Genomic DNA, 22,082 nt, shown 5'->3' with positions numbered 1-22,082 from the left:
GGCATTGCTACCAACATCAAAACTGCTATCAACACAGATAAATATCAACAGTAAAACTGCTATCAACACAGAGAAATATCAACAGTAAAACTGCTAACAACACGGAGTGATATCAACAGTAAAACTGCTAACAACACGAGGGCTCTTGTAACGCGGGAATTGAAATCAACATGTGAGACGTTTCAACACCGGAGCTGTTATCAACACTAAAACTGTTATCGACATAAAAACTTCTATCAATATTAAAACTGTTATCAACACTAAAACTGTTATCAACACTAAACTGTTATCAACACTAAACTATTATCAACACTAAACTATTATCAACACTAAACTGTTATCAACACTAAAACTATTATCAACACTAAACTGTTATCAACACTAAAACTATTATCAACACTAAAACTGTTATCAACACTAAAACTGTTATCAACACTAAAACTGTTATCAACACACCTATTTCTAAAGTCGAGCGATCAAAATCAAACGCTCATTAGTTTTTCTCTCACCCCACCCCCACCCACCCAGCCCGCTGAAGCGGAATAATATCACGTGACGACCGTCTGACAGCGCCGCGACTGTGCCCGTCTAGCAGACAATGCCCGTGTCAAAACAGTCGAACCTGCTACGGTAACGGGTAAACTTCAACTCCTGTTTTACACCCGTCCCGACAACACCCCTTTACCTCCCAAACGCCCCCCCCCCCTAAAACCATATCAAAACCAACACCCCCAGACACCTAATCAACACCCCTCCCACAAAATTAACACCCCCCATTAAAATCAACACCCCAGCCACCTAACCAACACCCCCCCCCCTTACACTCTCCAAAAATTAAAACATCCTCATCTCACTAAATCAACAACCCTTGTTATTAAATCACACACCGATCTCCAATCACACCTACCCACTATTTTATTTACACCCCCACCCCTCATCAACAATTTGACGTATCGAGTATATCACTATCGGCATATTCACAATCAAAGAGCAAGTCAACGCTCGACACGTTATAACGATTTTAAAATTGCCTCTTTGAATTACTCGAAATTATAAACGCCCCTTTTCATAAAAGTGTTGTTTTTTTTTAAATCAAATTTTTAATATAGCAATTAAATTCCAATTAGTTAGTAAACGGAACACAAAAATAATAAAATCATAATTATTGTGACGACCCTCCCCTCCCCAACACACACACATACACACACACACACACACAAGCCTAACAGAACAAACATAACAAAACAATTAACCCCTTGATCGCTGCACGGTTCGATGTTTTTTTTTAAATTCTTATTTTTTAACCTTAAAACTATTTTACTGTAAATTTATAACCTCATTCCAATAATTTCATAATGGAATACAAACTATGTATTTTTAAAAAAAAAAACAACTTGTAGTTTTTATAGATTAGCCGTACCCACATATTCGTATATAAAAGATTACTAATTGACATAATCCAGTTTAGCATTCAACTACAACTAACTACATGTTAGTATATATTAGGTTTAGACTTATGATTTGTTTGGAGATTAAGTATTGTTATTTTCTATACTTGTTATATAAGTACGAATAAAATCGAATCAGTAACAACGCATTTTTCAGCGGTTAAAACATTTTCAACCAACGTCTTTTTTTTTTTTTTTTTTTTTTTTTATAGAAAAAAAAATCATTAACTTTCAAATAATTGTTTCGCCCCGGCTGTGACATAACACGTTTGTAGTTTTGAATAACTCCCACTTGAGGCCAATGTTGTTACTGCTGCCATTGGATCGCGTGCAAACAGGTCCGCGGCGGACCAATGGTGGGCCAGTATTTACTCGAGTTTACCCAGTTACCGCTTGCCCAACTCGCGCGGGTTCAAGTCAGACTTATTTTAGGCACCGGTTCTGGAACTTGTATATAGCGCTACCAATGAGCGAGTGCTGGTTAGTCTAGAGCCCAGTTCTTGTGTGTGTAGGGCGCTTGGCTGGACACAGGAGAGTTGAGGTTTACTTGTAAATAGCCACACAACTGACTTTATTTTCTTGTACCAAAACTTAACGTGACCGGAATTTAAAAAAACAAAACAACAACAGGAAATTTATCGATGTTGGGGATCAAACTCTTGAAGTAGCCGGCACGGAAATAGATTGACGCGAGGCGGGCTAGTTGGAACAAGTTGGTGCAAATCAAAACAACGAATCAGCTGTTCGTGTCCCATCTGCTCCACTTATGATGACGGCGGAAGATGAGACAAGGTGGATCTGACCAATCAGCTGGCAGATAACACAGTGAGTATTGCATCATTTGTCAGAGCGTGTTTTGTTGTGATAACTTATCCGAAATGGGAAAGTTAACCCAACCCACTAAACCTAATTTGACCCCCTCAGTTGTTAGTGTAGGCCTAACTAACATTACATTTTTAGTTTCGTTTTTGTTGACGATGAAATAGTTTCCAGTTAAACTCATAAACTTATAAACAACTTGTTAAGAATTCGGTTAAAGGGTTTGAAAGCGTGCAATACCCAGACAATGATGATGTTATATTTATTTCCTTCATACATACAATCAGACAGTTTCGAAAAGTTTTGTTTGGTGTTATGGATGTTAATGTTAACTTGCGTAATGTCATGAACACACTCGTTTAATTATGAAATCGACGCCGTTCAGTTAGTAGAGAGACGAACATCAAGATGTAAAGATTCGTGTTTTGTTGATATAATGTAGATCTAGACTACTGTAGTTATGATGTGTTTTGTGCTCAGTAGTATATTAGGTCGCTTTTGATTATTATTTTTGGCGGAGGTGGGGATGTGGAGGAACAATGACATATAGCAAAATACTCGGAGGAGCTGCCGCAGCGTGGCGCAAAGAGATATAGTAAAATACTCCCAGCCTGGCGCATCGGGATGTGGAGGGTGGTGGAGCAGGATGCGCGGGTGGCGCAAAGATATATAGTAAAATACGACGCCAACTGGGGTTGGCGGAGGTGGTGGGGAAGTAGGTCAGTAGGTCACCTTTTGGTGACCTTGTGACGTAATTAGTAACATTATGACGTAATCATTGACCTAGTTACGTAATTTTAATGTGTTTTTTAATTAGTTTTAATGAGTTTTTTAAATTTTTAATTAATTTTTGACCTAGTTACGTAATTTAATGCGTTTTTTAATGAGTTTCAATTTAATTTTTAATTTTTAATTAAATTTTATTAACTAGTTACGTAATTTGATTTTAATTATTTTTATTTTGTTTATTTTTAATTTTATTTTATAATTAGTTTGAATTCAATTTAATTACTTTGTTTATATTGTGTAATTTTTTATTGACTAGTTACGTAATTGGATTTTAATTTTTTAAATTTTTAAATTTAAATTTTAAATTTTAATTGATTTTAATTACTTTGTATTTTGTTTGTTTATTTTGTTTGTTTACTTGTTATTTAATTTGATTACTTTGTTTATATTGTGTAATTTTTATTAACGAGTTACGTAATTTGATTTTATTTTTTTTTTTTAATTTTTAACTTTTTAAAATTGATTTTAATTACTTTGAATGTTGTTTATTTGTTTATTTGTTGGTTTGTTTATTTACTTGTATGTATGTTTAATAGTAAACGGATAGGGGTGTTGGTGGATGAGAGGGGGAGTAATGATGGGGTTTGAGGGTAGGGGTGTGCTAGCATGTACTAGAACAGTCTTTGTATAACAGCCATTAACCAGCCATGCAACAACACCTGTTACTCGCTAATGGCACCCGGCACGTATCGATTCACCAGCAAAGTTTTTCTTTTTGTGAGGGACCGTACACTGTCCGAGTTAATTTTGGTCACACCCACTGGACCATCATCAACTTGATAGCCCACCTAATTAAATTTTTTGACACCCGTCATTGATTTATGTGGGTTCGCGAACCGATCCCACCGGGAGGTATGGTAATTAACGCGAAGCCAGCGTTAAGTGTGGGAACATCTGTTACCACGTTAATCGATTTTACCGATCGCTTTGTTAGCTCCGCGAAGTACATAGGTCATTATGCAACAGCTGTTGTGCGACAGCTGGTGGTGTAATTAGGTTGAGCAACCGGACATTACCTTGTTGGTTTTCTAGTACGCGTATGCTACACGTATATACACATTCACACACACATACACTAAATTAGAACAAAAATCTTCTTATATTTTATTTGTTTATTAACGTTTTTCCAATTCATCAAAGGCTTTTAAAATTTGAATTTAATTTTTTAAATTTTAAAATTTGATTTTAATTTTTTAAATTTTTAAATTTTTTAAAATTATTATTTTTAAATTTTATTTTTAATTGTTGTTTACTTGTTGTTTAATTTAATTACTTTGTATAATTTATTTGTTTGAAATTCATTTTAATTAGTTTGCTTTTAATTTCTTTGTTGTACGCCGTTTGAAATAAAAGACTAACACTAGCGTGTACTAGAAAGTGTCATTGTGTATAACATCCATTTAACCACAGCTGTTACTTATTAGCGACAGCTTGTACTTATCGATCCGCCCGTGATCCTCCCCGGCGCTCCCCATGGTTGCTTAATAGCGGGCTCACTGAAGCGATCACAACAGGTAATTAATCGAAGCCATTAAGTCCCTCTACGCGTTAAGTGTGGCGACAGCTGGTGCTGTAATTACTCACGGCTCTCGGCTTTTTTCATTAGACTACAGCTGTACATGAACTATGTTCACATATCGTACGCCCGGTCATTCTTTGAGCAAATTAAAAAATTTTGTTTCCACATGTCCTGCGAACCGTCCCTGGCTATGTATGAAAGATTAATAGTTGTAACTATTCGCTTATAGCGAGGGTCAGCGAAAACAAAAAAAAAATATATTTAAGGGTCGGAATTTTCTTTCAACCACCGTTAAGTCAGGTTTTGAGACGAAACGAAGTCTCGGTAGGTTCGTGTTTTTTAATGGGCGACAGGGCGACTTGGTGCGTTGGTACGTAGGTATGCGGGGTAGACATGTTTTTTACAAGTCTGGAAAAGTAATTACGTTTTTATGACCGTTCCGATTTTCTTTTGATCTGACCACCATTTGACCACACTGAGCCAGATAAATTTAACAATTGTCGCAGCGGGGTTTATTTTAAGTGCACCCCGTGCACGCTTGTTTACATTTTAAAAGACGTGTCGCGTGTCTTCCCCTTACGGCTTCCCTAATAGAGAAACGAGAGGAAAGACAACTGTTCTAAAATTAGAACAGCCTTGTCTACAGACACGAGTATCGTCCCTTGTGAAAAAATTCGCGTCAGAATCCTTAACTAAACAGTCAATTTCTTTAAAAAGTTAAAAAATAATTTAGGAAGACAAGGGTTAACAAAATATATATCTTAGTCTTGCAGCAGATTACCTTCCCATGTTCGCTTTAGTATTACAGTTTTCATCAATCTTCTTTTTGACTTGAACTTCTTTAATTTTTAAGAAAGTTAACTTATACATAATACATTACGGCTAATGACAATTTTTTTTATTTTTACCACTCAATGTATTTTCTTTTTCTATATCTTACATTGTCATCTTAATTTTGATCACCTTAGGTGGTGGTAAGGTGGTAAGGTGGTGGTAAGGTGGTGGTAAGGTGGTGGTAAATTTGCTTAAGGTGGTGGTAAGGTGGTAAGGTGGTGGTAAGGTGGTGGTAAGGTGGTGGTAAATTTGCTTAAGATTATAAACTTCAAGTTTTAAAAAACAACAACGTTATAGTACGTCGTGTCAAATGACACACCGTTTAAAATGTCTACATTTAAAGTTCACCAAAATAATGACGTAAAAACTAAATATGATATGACGTTAGCATACATATCATTCAATCTAATCACTCTAAAGTACAAATCAATAATTTTTATTGATTAAGGGGCTGGGTGAGTTATTTTTATTCGGGTGCCCAGGGAAGGTTTGGAGTTGGTTGGGACAGATTTTATACACGACTCGGTGACGTTTTCACCGAGGCAGGTTGGAAGCTAGACCATGCATGTTTTGGAATTGTTAGGGGTCGAGTCTATAGTAGGGTCGGGGGAATTTTGTTAACACAGAGGGCTGTTTCGAAGTTGGTACATCCATGTTTTAGAATTGATAGGTAGAGAGACCATACTAGGGTCGGTGAAGTTTTCACCGAGGCAGGTTACAAAGTTGGGACAGACATGTTTAGGAATTGTTGGTAGCCGAGTTCATACTAGTGTCGGTGAAGGTTGGTTTTGAACTCGGAACATGCATGTTTTGGAATCGGTAGGTGTAGAGTCCATACTAGGGTCAGAGGAGTTTTTGTTAACACCGAGGCAGGTTGCAAAGTTGGTACATGCATGTTTAGGAATTGTTGGTAGCCGAGTTCATACTAGTGTCGGTGAAGCTTGGTTTTGAACTCGGAACATGCATGTTTTGAAATTGTTGGTAACCGAGTTCATACTAGGGACGGGGGTGTTTTCACCGAGGCAGGTTACAAAGTTCGTACACGCATCATTGGAAATGTTAGGGAGAGTTAAACTAAGGTCGGTGAAGTTTTCACCGAAGCAGGTTACAAAGTTGGTACATGGATGTTTAGGAATTGATGGCAGTCGAGTTCATACTAGGGTCGGGGAATTTTGTTAGCACTGAGGCAGGTTGGAACGATGGTACATGCATGTTTGGGAATTGTTGGTAGCCGAGTTCATACTAGTGTCGGTGAAGGTTGGTTTTGAACTCGGAACATGCATGTTTTGGAATTGTTGGTAGCCGAGTTCATACTAGTGTCGGTGAAGGTTGGTTTTGACCTCGGAACTTGCATGTTTTGGAATCGTTAGGTGTAGAGTCCATAGTAGGGTCGGTGAAGTTTTCACCGAGGGTGGTTTCAAAGTTAGTACAGGCATGTTTTGGAAGTGTTAGGGGCCGAGTTCATACTAGTGTCGGTGAAGGTTGGTTTTGAACTCGGAACATGCCTGTTTTGAAATTGTTGGTAACTGAGTTCATACTAGTGTCGGTGAAGGTTGGTTTTGAACTCGGAACTTGCATGTTTTGGAATCGCTAGGTGTAGAGTCCATAGTAGGGTCGGTGAAGTTTTCACCGAGGGTGGTTTCAAAGTTAGTACAGGCATGTTTTGGAAGTGTTAGGGGCCGAGTTCATACTAGTGTCGGTGAAGGTTGGTTTTGAACTCGGAACATGCATGTTTTGAAATTGTTGGTAACTGAGTTCATACTAGGGACGGGGGCGAGGGCGGCGGACAAAGTTGTCGATGTAGGTAGGGTGCAAGAGATATTCAACGAGGAGTGGTGTCTACAAGTTATGTATCCCAGTCTGTTGGAGTGGTTTCTAGGGGGTTGTGATATTAGTTGAATAAATATTTGTCTGTAGGATTGTCATACAGCCTTTGTCTCTTAAATGGAATAGGTATAGTGTGGGTAGTAGTACGGTCTGTTTATCTAGCGGTTGGTATTGAGGTTAGTGTGATGACGCAAGGCTGGATGGGAGAAGGGGGAAGGGGTTGCGGACAAAGGGAAGGGGAAGGGCGAATAGTGATAAAAATAACTCACCCAGCCCCTTAATCAATAAAAATTATTGATTTGTACTTTAGAGTGATTAGATTGAATGATATGTATGCTAACGTCATATCATATTTAGTTTTTACGTCATTATTTTGGTGAACTTTAAATGTAGACATTTTAAACGGTGTGTCATTTGACACGACGTACTATAACGTTGTTGTTTTTTAAAACTTGAAGTTTATAATCTTAAGCAAATTTACCACCACCTTACCACCACCTTACCACCACCTTACCACCACCTTACCACCTTACCACCACCTTAAGCAAATTTACCACCACCTTACCACCACCTTACCACCACCTTACCACCTTACCACCACCTAAGGTGATCAAAAATTAAGATGACAATGTAAGATATAGAAAAAGAAAATACATTGAGTGGTAAAAATAAAAAAATTGTCATTAGCCGTAATGTATTATGTATAAGTTAACTTTCTTAAAAATTAAAGAAGTTCAAGTCAAAAAGAAGATTGATGAAAACTGTAATACTAAAGCGAACATGGGAAGGTAATCTGCTGCAAGACTAAGATATATATTTTGTTAACCCTTGTCTTCCTAAATTATTTTTTAACTTTTTAAAGAAATTGACTGTTTAGTTAAGGATTCTGACGCGAATTTTTTCACAAGGGACGATACTCGTGTCTGTAGACAAGGCTGTTCTAATTTTAGAACAGTTGTCTTTCCTCTCGTTTCTCTATTAGGGAAGCCGTAAGGGGAAGACACGCGACACGTCTTTTAAAATGTAAACAAGCGTGCACGGGGTGCACTTAAAATAAACCCCGCTGCGACAATTGTTAAATTTATCTGGCTCAGTGTGGTCAAATGGTGGTCAGATCAAAAGAAAATCGGAACGGTCATAAAAACGTAATTACTTTTCCAGACTTGTAAAAAACATGTCTACCCCGCATACCTACGTACCAACGCACCAAGTCGCCCTGTCGCCCATTAAAAAACACGAACCTACCGAGACTTCGTTTCGTCTCAAAACCTGACTTAACGGTGGTTGAAAGAAAATTCCGACCCTTAAATATATTTTTTTTTTGTTTTCGCTGACCCTCGCTATAAGCGAATAGTTACAACTATTAATCTTTCATACATAGCCAGGGACGGTTCGCAGGACATGTGGAAACAAAATTTTTTAATTTGCTCAAAGAATGACCGGGCGTACGATATGTGAACATAGTTCATGTACAGCTGTAGTCTAATGAAAAAAGCCGAGAGCCGTGAGTAATTACAGCACCAGCTGTCGCCACACTTAACGCGTAGAGGGACTTAATGGCTTCGATTAATTACCTGTTGTGATCGCTTCAGTGAGCCCGCTATTAAGCAACCATGGGGAGCGCCGGGGAGGATCACGGGCGGATCGATAAGTACAAGCTGTCGCTAATAAGTAACAGCTGTGGTTAAATGGATGTTATACACAATGACACTTTCTAGTACACGCTAGTGTTAGTCTTTTATTTCAAACGGCGTACAACAAAGAAATTAAAAGCAAACTAATTAAAATGAATTTCAAACAAATAAATTATACAAAGTAATTAAATTAAACAACAAGTAAACAACAATTAAAAATAAAATTTAAAAATAATAATTTTAAAAAATTTAAAAATTTAAAAAATTAAAATCAAATTTTAAAATTTAAAAAATTAAAATCAAATTTTAAAAGCCTTTGATGAATTGGAAAAACGTTAATAAACAAATAAAATATAAGAAGATTTTTGTTCTAATTTAGTGTATGTGTGTGTGAATGTGTATATACGTGTAGCATACGCGTACTAGAAAACCAACAAGGTAATGTCCGGTTGCTCAACCTAATTACACCACCAGCTGTCGCACAACAGCTGTTGCATAATGACCTATGTACTTCGCGGAGCTAACAAAGCGATCGGTAAAATCGATTAACGTGGTAACAGATGTTCCCACACTTAACGCTGGCTTCGCGTTAATTACCATACCTCCCGGTGGGATCGGTTCGCGAACCCACATAAATCAATGACGGGTGTCAAAAAATTTAATTAGGTGGGCTATCAAGTTGATGATGGTCCAGTGGGTGTGACCAAAATTAACTCGGACAGTGTACGGTCCCTCACAAAAAGAAAAACTTTGCTGGTGAATCGATACGTGCCGGGTGCCATTAGCGAGTAACAGGTGTTGTTGCATGGCTGGTTAATGGCTGTTATACAAAGACTGTTCTAGTACATGCTAGCACACCCCTACCCTCAAACCCCATCATTACTCCCCCTCTCATCCACCAACACCCCTATCCGTTTACTATTAAACATACATACAAGTAAATAAACAAACCAACAAATAAACAAATAAACAACATTCAAAGTAATTAAAATCAATTTTAAAAAGTTAAAAATTAAAAAAAAAAAATAAAATCAAATTACGTAACTCGTTAATAAAAATTACACAATATAAACAAAGTAATCAAATTAAATAACAAGTAAACAAACAAAATAAACAAACAAAATACAAAGTAATTAAAATCAATTAAAATTTAAAATTTAAATTTAAAAATTTAAAAAATTAAAATCCAATTACGTAACTAGTCAATAAAAAATTACACAATATAAACAAAGTAATTAAATTGAATTCAAACTAATTATAAAATAAAATTAAAAATAAACAAAATAAAAATAATTAAAATCAAATTACGTAACTAGTTAATAAAATTTAATTAAAAATTAAAAATTAAATTGAAACTCATTAAAAAACGCATTAAATTACGTAACTAGGTCAAAAATTAATTAAAAATTTAAAAAACTCATTAAAACTAATTAAAAAACACATTAAAATTACGTAACTAGGTCAATGATTACGTCATAATGTTACTAATTACGTCACAAGGTCACCAAAAGGTGACCTACTGACCTACTTCCCCACCACCTCCGCCAACCCCAGTTGGCGTCGTATTTTACTATATATCTTTGCGCCACCCGCGCATCCTGCTCCACCACCCTCCACATCCCGATGCGCCAGGCTGGGAGTATTTTACTATATCTCTTTGCGCCACGCTGCGGCAGCTCCTCCGAGTATTTTGCTATATGTCATTGTTCCTCCACATCCCCACCTCCGCCAAAAATAATAATCAAAAGCGACCTAATATACTACTGTGCTCATCTTTATGATCATCTGCTAGAAGATTCCATGGGTCAAACTTTGAAGAACAGTTGCTTTGAAACTTTTTTAGATATTTCTGTTGTTAAAGTGTTAACGATTTGTTTACAGTACGAGGGATCTTATCAAGTATGGGTTATATCCGATATCGTGTGTTGGGTCCAATTAAGTGTGGTCCATATCGTGTGCTGGGTCCCATTTGGTATGGTCTATTTCGTCTACAGGGTCTAATTAAATATGGTACATTTTGTATGCTTGGTCCAATTAAGTATGGTCCATATCAAGGTCTAGGTCCAATCAAGTTTGGTCCATATCGTGTGCTGGGTTCAATCAAGTATGGCTCATATTATGGCCTAGGTCCAATCAAGTTTGGTCCATTTCGTGTGCTGGGTTCAATCAAGTATGGCTCATATTATGGCCTAGGTCCAATCAAGTTTGGTCCATTTCGTGTGCTGGGTTCAATCAAGTTTGGTCTATTTCGTGTGCTGTGTCCAATCAAGTATGGCACTTTTCGCGGGCTGTGTAGCCCAGCTAAATATAATTTCATTGCGAACAAATTTTTCTTACTGTTTTGTTAAATGGTTCAATGCGTGTGCAGTTCTTTTGTGTATGTTTTGGGGAGGGGTAGGGGGGATGAAGAGAAGGTATTGGAGAAGTGTCGGATAGCCAGCGAAAGTTTGATTTGCCAGCGACATCTGTTGTTTTAAAGAGTCACCAGGTAATTTCAGTCTATATTTCTTGTAGAAAAATTAACAAGTTATAATAAGCATCTTTCAGTCTTGAAATTATAGCATCAATGACATTAAACAATATTATACAACACTAATACGCACGAATTAAAACCTTACTTCCCAACACAAAGACTCTCAAACTGTATTGACATACCCTGACATTTTTTAGACGGAATAACCTTGTCAGCAATTTTTTGTTTGACCACCCCTGTCACCAAACATCAACATGATTATTTTCATTGATCGATTACACATTCTTATGACATCACGGCCTATTTTTTGTGTCCATTACCTTCGAGGCTGATCACATATTTGAGCGAGTCGGCGACCACCGCTCGCGAATTAGTCTATAGACATAACCCAGGACGGTAGGGCGGTTAAACAAAGAATCGATCGATCGATAATTTGACAGATCAATATAGACCCCGGTCAGCTTATCGATGTCTCTACTTAAGTTCCTACCTGGATAAGTAGATAAGTGCTGCAAGTAGATAAAAGCTGCAAGTAGATCTAGCTAGGGGATCGATAGGTTAATAGCTGTTTCGACATTTTGGCTAATAGCTGGTTCGTTCTTAGGACAAGTCAATCTTCACTCCACCTCCACACCCCACCCCACACCCCCAAGTATTGCTTTGAAAGTTCTATGTTTCATTTTATATTTCCAACTATTTGGTTAATTTTTAAAAAATCAATATTGTATTAATGGATAGTTTTATCCACCTTACGTCATTGTATTGTTCTTACTGCATTGTGCGGTTTACTTTCAACTAATTCAAGTAATTTATTATTGATTTCTTTCTATTATATCCGGCATTTAGAACAAAAAAAAACCCGCCTCGCTAGGATTGGTGTTTATATATCATTGCATCGCAACAATGTTACGTTTTTTTTCTTGGAGACCATCGATCTCCTGATTGATCAATCGAAGTCTCGCTCTGGTTGACCGGTGTTCGATCTACCGGCCCCGCCTCAAATTAGACGCTATGGGGAACAGGGAGAAAACAAATCAACAGTACCGCCAATAACAACAATAACAATAACAACATTCCATTCTGTGAGACGTGGTATCATTGGCGTTCTTTGGTTGTTACATTCCGTATATATATATATATATATATATATATATATATATATATATATATATATATATATATATATATATATATATATATATATATATATACAACACACTGGCAAAGAGCATTGGTCAGGATTAGTTGATAATTGAAATATTCCACCCCCTAATACCGTCTCAGGTTTAAAGCAGGTCCCATCTCGCTTCACTGGAACCTTTGTTTAGTGGTCAGGCGTGACGCGTGACCTGGTCAGCATGGGTTGAGGTTTGTGTATGTATGGGTTGGGGGGGGGGGGGTGGAGTGGTGGTTTGGGGGTTGGGGGCTGAGGTTTGTGTATGTATGGGTGGGGGTGGGAGTGGGGTTTGGGGGCTGAGGTTTGTGTATGTATGGGTGGGGGTGGTGGGGGTGGAGTGGTGGTTGGGGGGCTGTTATTTGTAAGGTGGGAGTTGATACAAGATCCTATAACCAAATATTCGTGCCTGGAGAAAAATGTCAGGCCATTGTCTTCAAGTACGGGCGAGTGAGTAAACTCCAGCTAATATCTGCCTTACAAGTTAATATTTAGTTGAACAACGTTCTTTAATCCACCACGCGACCCCACCACATACTTTCTTATTACAGGAATTAATCATGTATAAATGAATTTTTAAAACATATTTTTATCTGTATGCCTGCATTCATCAATATGGTATGTTGAAGAATATGTATGTATGCTCAACATACGTTCACGACTGGTGTATGTTTAACATACGTTCAAGACTGTTGTATGTTCAATATGTGTTCACGTCTTGTCTGGTTGATTAGGTTCACAGAGAGCTACTCTCTCCACGAGTCATCAATTATTCTATGACCAGTGTGTGCATTGTAGGCATATAGCTTAGCATGTACACACTGTGCATGTGTACACGCTATGAACTGTCTTGAATTGATTCTCCATCTTCGAGCACAGTTGGAGAATTTTTAGTTACATTCAGCAAGAGGTTCTGATAGGTTATGTTAGGTACTGTCAAGTAGGTTTCTGATAGAATATGTTAGGTACTGTCAAGTAGGTTTCTGATAGGTTATGTTAGATACTGTCAAGTAGGTTTCTGATAGGTTATGTTAGGTACTGTCAAGTAGGTTTTTGGTAGGCTATGTTAGGTACTGGCAACTAGGTTTCTGGTAGGTTATGTTAGGTACTGGCAACTAGGTTTCTGGTAGGCTATGTTAGGTACTGGCAACTAGGTTTCTGGTAGGCTATGTTAGGTACTGGCAACTAGGTTTGTTATGTTAGGTACTGGCAACTAGGTTTGTTATGTTAGGTACTGGCAACTAGGCGTAGTAATAGTAAAAGTCTCTGTTGTAATGCAGGTGTATGTGTGTATATGTGGCTTTGAGTGTGTAGGGAGGGGGTGGGGAGCATTGTACTGAGCAGTTATCTCCCCTTCCATATGTCACGTTCATGACGTCACAAACCAATCGCCGAAAGCAACTGTTATCAGATAAAGTTTTAATTGGCGTCGCCTGCCCGTGAAGATAGCATTTTTTGTTCCTTTAAAAAAAAAATTAAAATAAAATAAAAACTACAGTTGAACGAATTAGTTTCTTTAGACTTTAAATTTTGTTAAAAAAAAAATTATTATATTTTTTTATGCTGCATTTTGAATAAATTTTATAATTTATAAGACTTTGGAAGAAAACAATGGGGGACGGGTCATCTCCCCTTTAAAACAGTGTCCGACTTTAGTCTTTAAAATGTAACAATAGAACAAACCATTCTTATCCATCCAGGGCAAAGAATAGAAGATAGATTTGAGAGAATAGACAGAATATTATTTCCTTAAAAGTCTAGAACCGAGAGAATAGACAGAACAGATATTTCTTTAAAAGTCTAGAATTGAGAGAATAGACAGAACAGATATTTCTTTAAAAGTCTAGAATTGAGAGAATAGACAGAACAGATATTTCTTTAAAAGTCTAGAATTGAGAGAATAGACAGAACAGATATTTCTTTAAAAGTCTAGAATTGAGAGAATAGACAGAACAGATATTTCTTTAAAAGTCTAGAATTGAGAGAATAGACAGAACAGATATTTCTTTAAAAGTCTAGAATTGAGAGAATAGACAGAACAGATATTTCTTTAAAAGTCTAGAATTGAGAGAATAGACAGAACAGATATTTCTTTAAAAGTCTAGAATTGAGAGAATAGACAGAACAGATATTTCTTTAAAAGTCTAGAATTGAGAGAATAGACAGAACAGATATTTCCTTAAAAGTCTAGAATTGATATAATAACAGTCCTTTCGCGACGTTTTGAAGTTTTAATGAGCTAATATAAACTCCAGTGTTGGTCCCAGCCTTGACTTTTACAACTTCCCAGTGCCGCTAGTTTGTCATAAAACACTGCACTCGACTGACAGAAGAATGTACGAGAAATACCTTGACAGTGCACCGGTTGCAGGCTGACTTACACAACACCTTGTTATACACAAGCTAGTTCTGCTGATTTTAAGCTTTCCATTTTCGTTAACCTAGAAAAGTAATATTTTAGCTTTCTTTTGCCGCATAACTTAAAAAAAATCAATATCTTACCAAATCTTACCACTACTTTTATCATTGAAAACTTGAGGTTGAGGGGAGGGGGGGGGGGTGCAAAATTTAAGAGTATTGGGGAAGGGGTGGGTGGTGGACGTATCAAGAAACCTGTTAACGGTCACAGTGTCGTTGTTGGGTGGGCGCGTGACCTAGATATGAAAGCGTTTCTTTTTCTCCTGCGTTTTTTTTTTCGCGTCCGGAAATTCTTGTGGTTGGAAAACAATGGAAGTAGGTGGCTTACATGTGTCGCTTGTACAAGACACTGCCCGTCCGACCATCGTTGTGGGAAAGGGGAGGGGGAAGGAGGGTAAATATTCGCAAGAGGGGCGGGGGAGGGGGGTGAATATTAAATGGTAAAAATGTTTTAGCCTAAAAACATTTTTTTAAAATTTAATAAATATTAAATAAAATCACGTACATACATGTTGGAATTGCATCTATTTTTTTTTACTAGAACATGTTTTATTTCTTTAAAACAATTTGAATTTTTAACGCGCTGCTTCTTAGATTGGTCATTACGTTCTCCCCTTGTGCGCAATTTTAACAGTGAAATACTCAAACATAGATCGAAATATTTCATAAAAAACCTGTCTTTTTTTTTTACAGAACAATGTCAGCCACTGACCACCACAACTGCACGCTGTAATCTCGAGGCCCATTGCTGTTTCCCTTACACCCCAGCCAGACCTGTGCTAGCATGAAGATGCCGGTCATCTTCGTACAGGAGGCCCCAGCCGTCGTGTCAAGGCCAAGGTTATCACCTGCGGCCATGTTGGCCAAAAAGTTCCAGCAGAACTGGATGGCCAAGCACCCGCAGGACACCTACCACAGCGGCGCTTGTCTGGACGACAGTCTGACCAGTTTGGGCTGGCTGCAGAACCTCAAGGTGTCTGAGATCACCCAGCCCAGGCAGTCGTCTGCTTCCGGTTTGGATAACAACCGAAACATAATAAAACAAGGTAAATACATAAGACAGTACAAAAGATTTAATAGAAGAAAATAAATAATTAAAAATCTCCTTATCAAAATAGTTTAAAAAATAATCAAATGGCTATTTTAAATAATTACATTTAAACAATAAGCGAAAATAAAATAAAATCTATAAAAAATGCTTAGCTGTATTAGAAAACAACAACATAAATGAAATGATTTTATTCCAATATAATTTTTTACCAATAATTTAAACCTTATTATATATATATATATATATATATATATATATATATATATATATATATATATATATATATATATATATATATATATATATATATATATATGCCTTTAAAATACATTTTTAGTTGTTTTTTATTTAGTAATTTAAAAAAAAAAAAGTTTATTTTATCATTCCAAAAAACAACTAAAAAATGAATTTAAAATTAAAAAAAATAATAAAGTCTGAGTGTGGTTTCTCTTTTGTTTCCCAGAACCACCTGGCTCACCTTCCATCATCTCCCCCCACAACTACCTGCACAAAATGGAGCCTCGTCTTCAGGTGGGTGATACGGCTCCTTCAGGTGTCTCACCCGACGGCATAGACTATAAGACTAACCCGTACGTTAAGCCGCCCTACTCATACGCTAGCCTCATTTGCATGGCCATGAAGGCGACCAGAAAAAATAAAATCACCCTGTCCTCCATATATAACTGGATTACTGACAATTTCATGTATTACCGTCTCACAGACCCAAGTTGGCAGGTTGGTACTGAGAGTTATCTAACTTTGGCCCTTGTCTAAACACAGTTGTCTAACTTTGGCCCTTGTCTAACTACTAACAGGCGTGTGTTCCATACGGGGTGGGGGAGGGAGGGAGGGAGGGGGGTACGTGTATACGGAATTGAGTTTTTCATGAAAACAAATGCTGTTCTAGATTAGCTTATTATAATGGAGGGTTGGGAGAAACGTGGCTTAGAAGACTGCATTTTGGGTACTTTAAAACCCAATAGGAACAGCACTGCTTCTAACAAAGGGGGTGGGGGAGGGTACAAAAAGTTTGCAGAGTGAAGGGTGTTGAGGCGGCTGAAAAAAAAAACACATAATTCTAACATTCTAACACAATAGAGGCAAATTATTTGGGCACTCATCTTTCTATGGTTTAATTAAAATATTAATTAGATTTCAAACGAGTAAAAAACAAAACCACCACCCCCCCACCCCCAACCTTCACTCAAGCAAACTGATAAAATATTTTACAGTTTTTACTTAGATATTTAATACTTATATTTTTGTCGTCGTTTAGTCCAAGTATAAATTTTAATCAACCGTGTTTAAGGTTCCAATAATTTTGTCGTAGTTCCATTGGTCATAGCAGTTTCTTCTAGGCATCTGCCCCCCCCCCCCCCCCAACAGCCCACGGAAAGAAAACTCTGAAAGAAACACTGGGTCCTAGTTTTAAAGTTTAAAGTTAGATCTGATGTTAAAAAAATCCAATATTTTGTCGAGGTTCTACTGATACTTGCTTAGCGTTTAAAGCTAAACATCTGTGATGTTTAAGTTTCCAATGATTTTGTGTTATTTCAACAGGTCCCAATTTAAAGTTTAAAGCTATCTGTGACGTTTAAGTTTCCAATGATTTTGTTGTATTTCAACTGATCCCAGTTTAAAGTTTAAAGCTATCTGTGACGTTACTAAACAGCCAATTGTTTTGTCGTAGTATCCCTGGTCCAACCACATCACACCCTCCACACACATTAAACAGACACTTTTATCTTATCGCCAGCTAGCAGAGAAAAAAAAAAAACAACAATTGATTTAAGAACGAATGCAACGATCACAGTATCGATAACATGAATCGATCTTGTTTTGCTGGCTATTGATACACTCGGGTCAGCATGACCTCTTACGGCTTTAACTTCCGGTTTGGTTTCGTTGGCGAAACATTGGTGTCGGGAAACATTGATGTCGGGAACATTGGTGTGGAGTATTTTTAGTTTGTATGTCACATTACAACTAAATTTAGTTATGTCGATTCAACAGTGACGTTTAAACTAAAATTTAGGTGTTTTTTTTTTTAAATTGTTTTCTCACCACGCCGTTATAGTTATACTTTTTTAAACCATTCTCCGAAAACTTGGCGTTGTTTTATTTTTTTTTGTTTGTAACCGGTAACTGCTCTAAATCGCGATCTGAGAGAATGTCTGCCCCCCCCCCCCCCCACCCAAAAAAAAATAATTGGTTACAATATCTACAAGAATATATACGTTTAATTAATTGCGAGAGAATGCATACCAAAAGTCTTTACTGATGTTGTTTCCTAGCAGTAAAAAAAAATGATTCTCAGTACAAACAAAAAATAGCAACAGAGAAACAAAAACACGGCACCTAGTTTCCTCCCCTTATTTTTCCAATCACTATTGCAGATATTGATTTCTATTTCCAAACCATAAAAAAACTGAAAATGTAGGAAGACACGAGGCAAAGGGGTTATGTTATCGAGTAATAATGCACGCCTATGTAAATCCGAATGGTTAACGTTAGGTTCCATAGGACGTGCTTGAGTTCACTCAGCTGGCTAAGTCTGGGAAAGTAAACTTGGTTTAGCTTAGTGGTCACCACTCGATTGAATCGCATGCCCCAAGTTCACAACAAAAAATAACTTGATAAGTCTTCCAGATCTGGAAAACCTTTGGTGACACATGAAGAAGCCAAACAACTAACCTCACTGGACGTATTTCTATCATGAATTTGAATTTCCTCAAGTTGACAATAAAATTCGCCTACCTAAGCGCGCAGTGATTAACCTTGAAATCAGCAAATTTTTAAGTTAATTAAGTGCAAGGAATGTCCGCAAGTCCTGGTTGTTCAATTATTTACACGCGCTCATTGATTTAGCCCCCTAAACAAGAACCAGAATTAGGAAGGGCCTTAACTCTCTGCAGGGGAGACAATCGAAGAAATACTTGACATTACTTAGCTATGAATGTGCTTCATCGTAATGGTGTTTTGAATTTGACTAGCTGAAGTCATATCCAGTCCAAACATTGGATTAGCAATGACAATTAATCGCCTGTTCAATATCTGTTTGTGCGGGTTTGGGGGGTATTAAACTTGGGTTATCGATTTGATTTGTGAGTCAACAATTAGCCCACTAATTACAAATCACTCGAGCCTGTTTCTGCCCATAAGAGCCCATTGAGGGCTATTGATTCGCTATAGCGCGCGGCAACATGCACGCGATGTGAGATTACAGCCGACGACATCAAGATGGGGTCGTCCGGTTTAAAAAACAAACAAAAAAACTCTCAAACCCAGCTTTTGCATGTTCCGTTTAATTCGTCTTGTTGTGTGCCATGTTTAACACGATATATCATGTTTTAGAAGTAAAATAATAAAGTAGGCTACTAACACAAACTTGATGCCCATAATCTGTATTTTACATTAGTATAGGGTACCTAATTTACCACTAAACCTAACTTAACCACTAGCCCTAACTCAAAACAGAATTGTGTTTGAAACGCTAAGAGAAGAACCACCGTTTTCTTGTGATTTGACTAATATTTTTTCAACTGTCAGTCTTTTCCACTGTGGGGAGGGGTGTTGTGTATGTGTGCCTATATCACAGTTTTAACACTCTCTTGTATAAAAATATCAGCGAACTGGGTCTGTAAATAAATTGTTTTGATAAAATGAAATAAAAAAAGCCAAAAAAAAAAAAAAAAACCAGTAAATAAGTTATAAATAGCGTCAATGACTTGTATTTTACATAGAGAATGTTGTTTCTACTCAACAGAATTCTATCCGCCACAACCTGTCCCTCAACAAATGTTTCGAGAAAGTTGCCAGACGCAAGGACGAGCCGGGGAAAGGGGGGTTCTGGAGGATCAACCCCCAGTACGGGGACTTGGTGGAGAACGGGGTCTTCAAGAAGAGAAGAGGGAGTAGAGACAACATCCCATCCCCGCCCATGAAACGGTTCAAGGGGGACGATGACGACTTCCTGTGTGTGGCGGGCATGAAGAGCACGACAAGGGAAGACAAACTCCTTAGCAACGGATCCTCGGACTTTAGCGTGGATGACGACGACACGGAGAACTCTCTAACGCTGAAGGGAGATTTCAACTGGACCACCATCCTCAGCCAGGACATTGATATCGGCGGGAGGAAGATCAAAACGGAAGAGATCCTTGACGAGGCGGACAACTCGCCCTTTCTGGCACTCAGCCCGCCCAGCTCTGAGACCAACTCGGACGACCTCGGTCTGGACGAGTTTTTCTCCCAGACTCACAGTTTCCCCGTCGAGATGCCTCTGGACTTCCAGAGCAACGACCCCCTGGACCTGACCGTCCAAGGCACGACCATCAAACCGCCGGACTGGTGGACGATGGACAGCCACGACAATCACATCAACAACCACATCAACAACCACGGGAACTGCCGGGGTTTGAACACCCCCAGGGCGCCATCCCCCGACCCCGAACACGTCGACGCCATGTGGGGGGACAGCCTGGGTCTGAACTCATCTGGGAACCAGTTCGATCTGGACAAGTTGTTTGAATTTAAGTTCGATGTGCCGAGTCCATGATGACGTTGGCTTTAGGCCTTGTTAAAAATTTTTTTTTTACACAAGTATCAGCTGCTCAGCAGGCTTCACATCACCGAAATATGTCCATTGTGTACGATGGTTGAATGTAGAACATTCACTACCTACCAACGTTCAGTTCGTGTGTCCAAGCCTCCAATTGGCAGTCACGTGATCTACCCGCCCACCTCCTCTCAAGGTGGGGATTGCACAGGTAGACACACCTTGCACACACACGATATACACATTGTGCACCCACACATATACACACGCCAAATCCTGTCGATTGACACGCGGTTGGTTAGGATGTGTCGATTACCGTATGCAGTATTAATTTCTCATACCACATAAGAAGACAACTCAAACTCCAGAACATTGTCTATTAAAAGCAGACTTATTTCCCCCTTTTTATTGTCATTTCCCTTGTGTAACTAGCAAGGGTTATAAGTGGTATCCCTTGTTTTACTACGAATAAACACCGTCCATTATGTCATAAGTTGTGTACATATAAAAACTTTATGTCATAAAATGTGTACATATTATAAAACAGGATTTGCTTTGCTTGTAACCCAGTTAAAATTTTTTAAGCTTCATTTACACATTTGTATAGCTTAAATTATCAAAAATTATTTATGTTTATGTCCTTCATAACTGTTGGCCAGTGTTTTTTTTTTTTATATATATTTATTTTTAAAAAATATTTAAAAAGTGTAATCAAGCGGGGTTTTATTGAATAGAGAATGATTTAGGAAGGAAATGTTCATTGCTATTTAAAATTGTCGTATTTTCGACAAATTGCGCTGGGGTCCTGATCAAATAGTCTTAAAATTTAATGGGCGCTGGGATATTTTTAAGTGGTCATTACACAGCCCCCCCCCCCCATCCCATCCCCATCTCCACCCTAATGTGAAAATAAAATTATTCACGAAAAATTTTTAATCATGAGGAACCTCTCCCCATCTCTCGTGATATAATCATGATTTTAATTAGTTCAGAGACATCTAGATAAGGTCATCTAAAAATAGGTTTAAAAAAAAAATAATAGAGATATGTATATAGGTGATTGTGTACTTTAGATTTTGATTTGTATATATTTCATTTTTTCTCCCATTAAATGCATGTTTAATTTTTTTTTCATCTTAAAAAACAAGAAAAGCTACCGGCTATTCTCTGATCAGAGCTACTTCTGTGATACAATGTAGAATTTTAAAAATTTGTGACAAGTCTAGTCAAACTAAGCCCATCGCAACTGTGATTTTTGTAACATAAACAAGTAGTAATCTAGCAGTAAAGGGCGGCTATCCCGTCTTTACTAGTTTCTATTTTTTAATTTAACTTCCTGTGTGAGCCATGTTAGAATGGCTCATACATCACATAACGTAGCTTCTCTCTTGTATTATTATGAAGTACACCAGAGGATTAATTTATATTTTAGCATCTCACATAATCTTCAATGCGTTAGGTGAGGACACTATTACCTAGTTATCGTTCCTAATTTTGAATGTATTATTTCCTAGATGTTAGTTTTTCTAATTTCATTT

The 22,082-nt window shown here is 37.6% G+C and overlaps 1 protein-coding gene across 1 annotated transcript; it reads left to right on the top strand.

Annotated features, from left to right (window-relative positions):
* The first annotated feature begins 1,855 nt into the window (after window positions 1–1,855).
* Window positions 1,856–20,939, top strand: LOC131932387 (forkhead box protein J1-A-like). The gene is made up of 4 exons (XM_059289313.1): window positions 1,856–2,273; window positions 15,629–15,981; window positions 16,450–16,721; window positions 19,753–20,939. The coding sequence occupies exons 2-4, from the start codon at window positions 15,720–15,722 to the stop codon at window positions 20,542–20,544; spliced, it is 1,326 nt and encodes a 441-aa protein (XP_059145296.1). The 5' UTR covers window positions 1,856–2,273; window positions 15,629–15,719; the 3' UTR covers window positions 20,545–20,939.
* Window positions 20,940–22,082: the final 1,143 nt, after the last annotated feature.

The sequence above is a fragment of the Physella acuta genome, unplaced genomic scaffold, assembly GCF_028476545.2.
Source record: "Physella acuta isolate Inbredline_101_S28 unplaced genomic scaffold, ASM2847654v3 ptg002156l, whole genome shotgun sequence".
In the NCBI taxonomy this organism is placed as follows: Eukaryota; Metazoa; Mollusca; class Gastropoda; family Physidae; genus Physella; species Physella acuta.
Note: the sequence above shows the minus strand (reverse complement) of the source record. Positions and strands in the feature narration are given on the sequence as shown.

Excerpts from the sequence above, each read along its gene's own strand:
- LOC131932387 (XM_059289313.1), top strand. The coding sequence starts at position 15,720 with ATGAAGATGCCGGTCATCTTCGTACAGGAGGCCCCAGCCGTCGTGTCA. Across the intron at positions 15,982-16,449 it reads CCGAAACATAATAAAACAAG|AACCACCTGGCTCACCTTCC; the intron begins GTAAATACATAA and ends TTTGTTTCCCAG. Across the intron at positions 16,722-19,752 it reads TCACAGACCCAAGTTGGCAG|AATTCTATCCGCCACAACCT; the intron begins GTTGGTACTGAG and ends TCTACTCAACAG.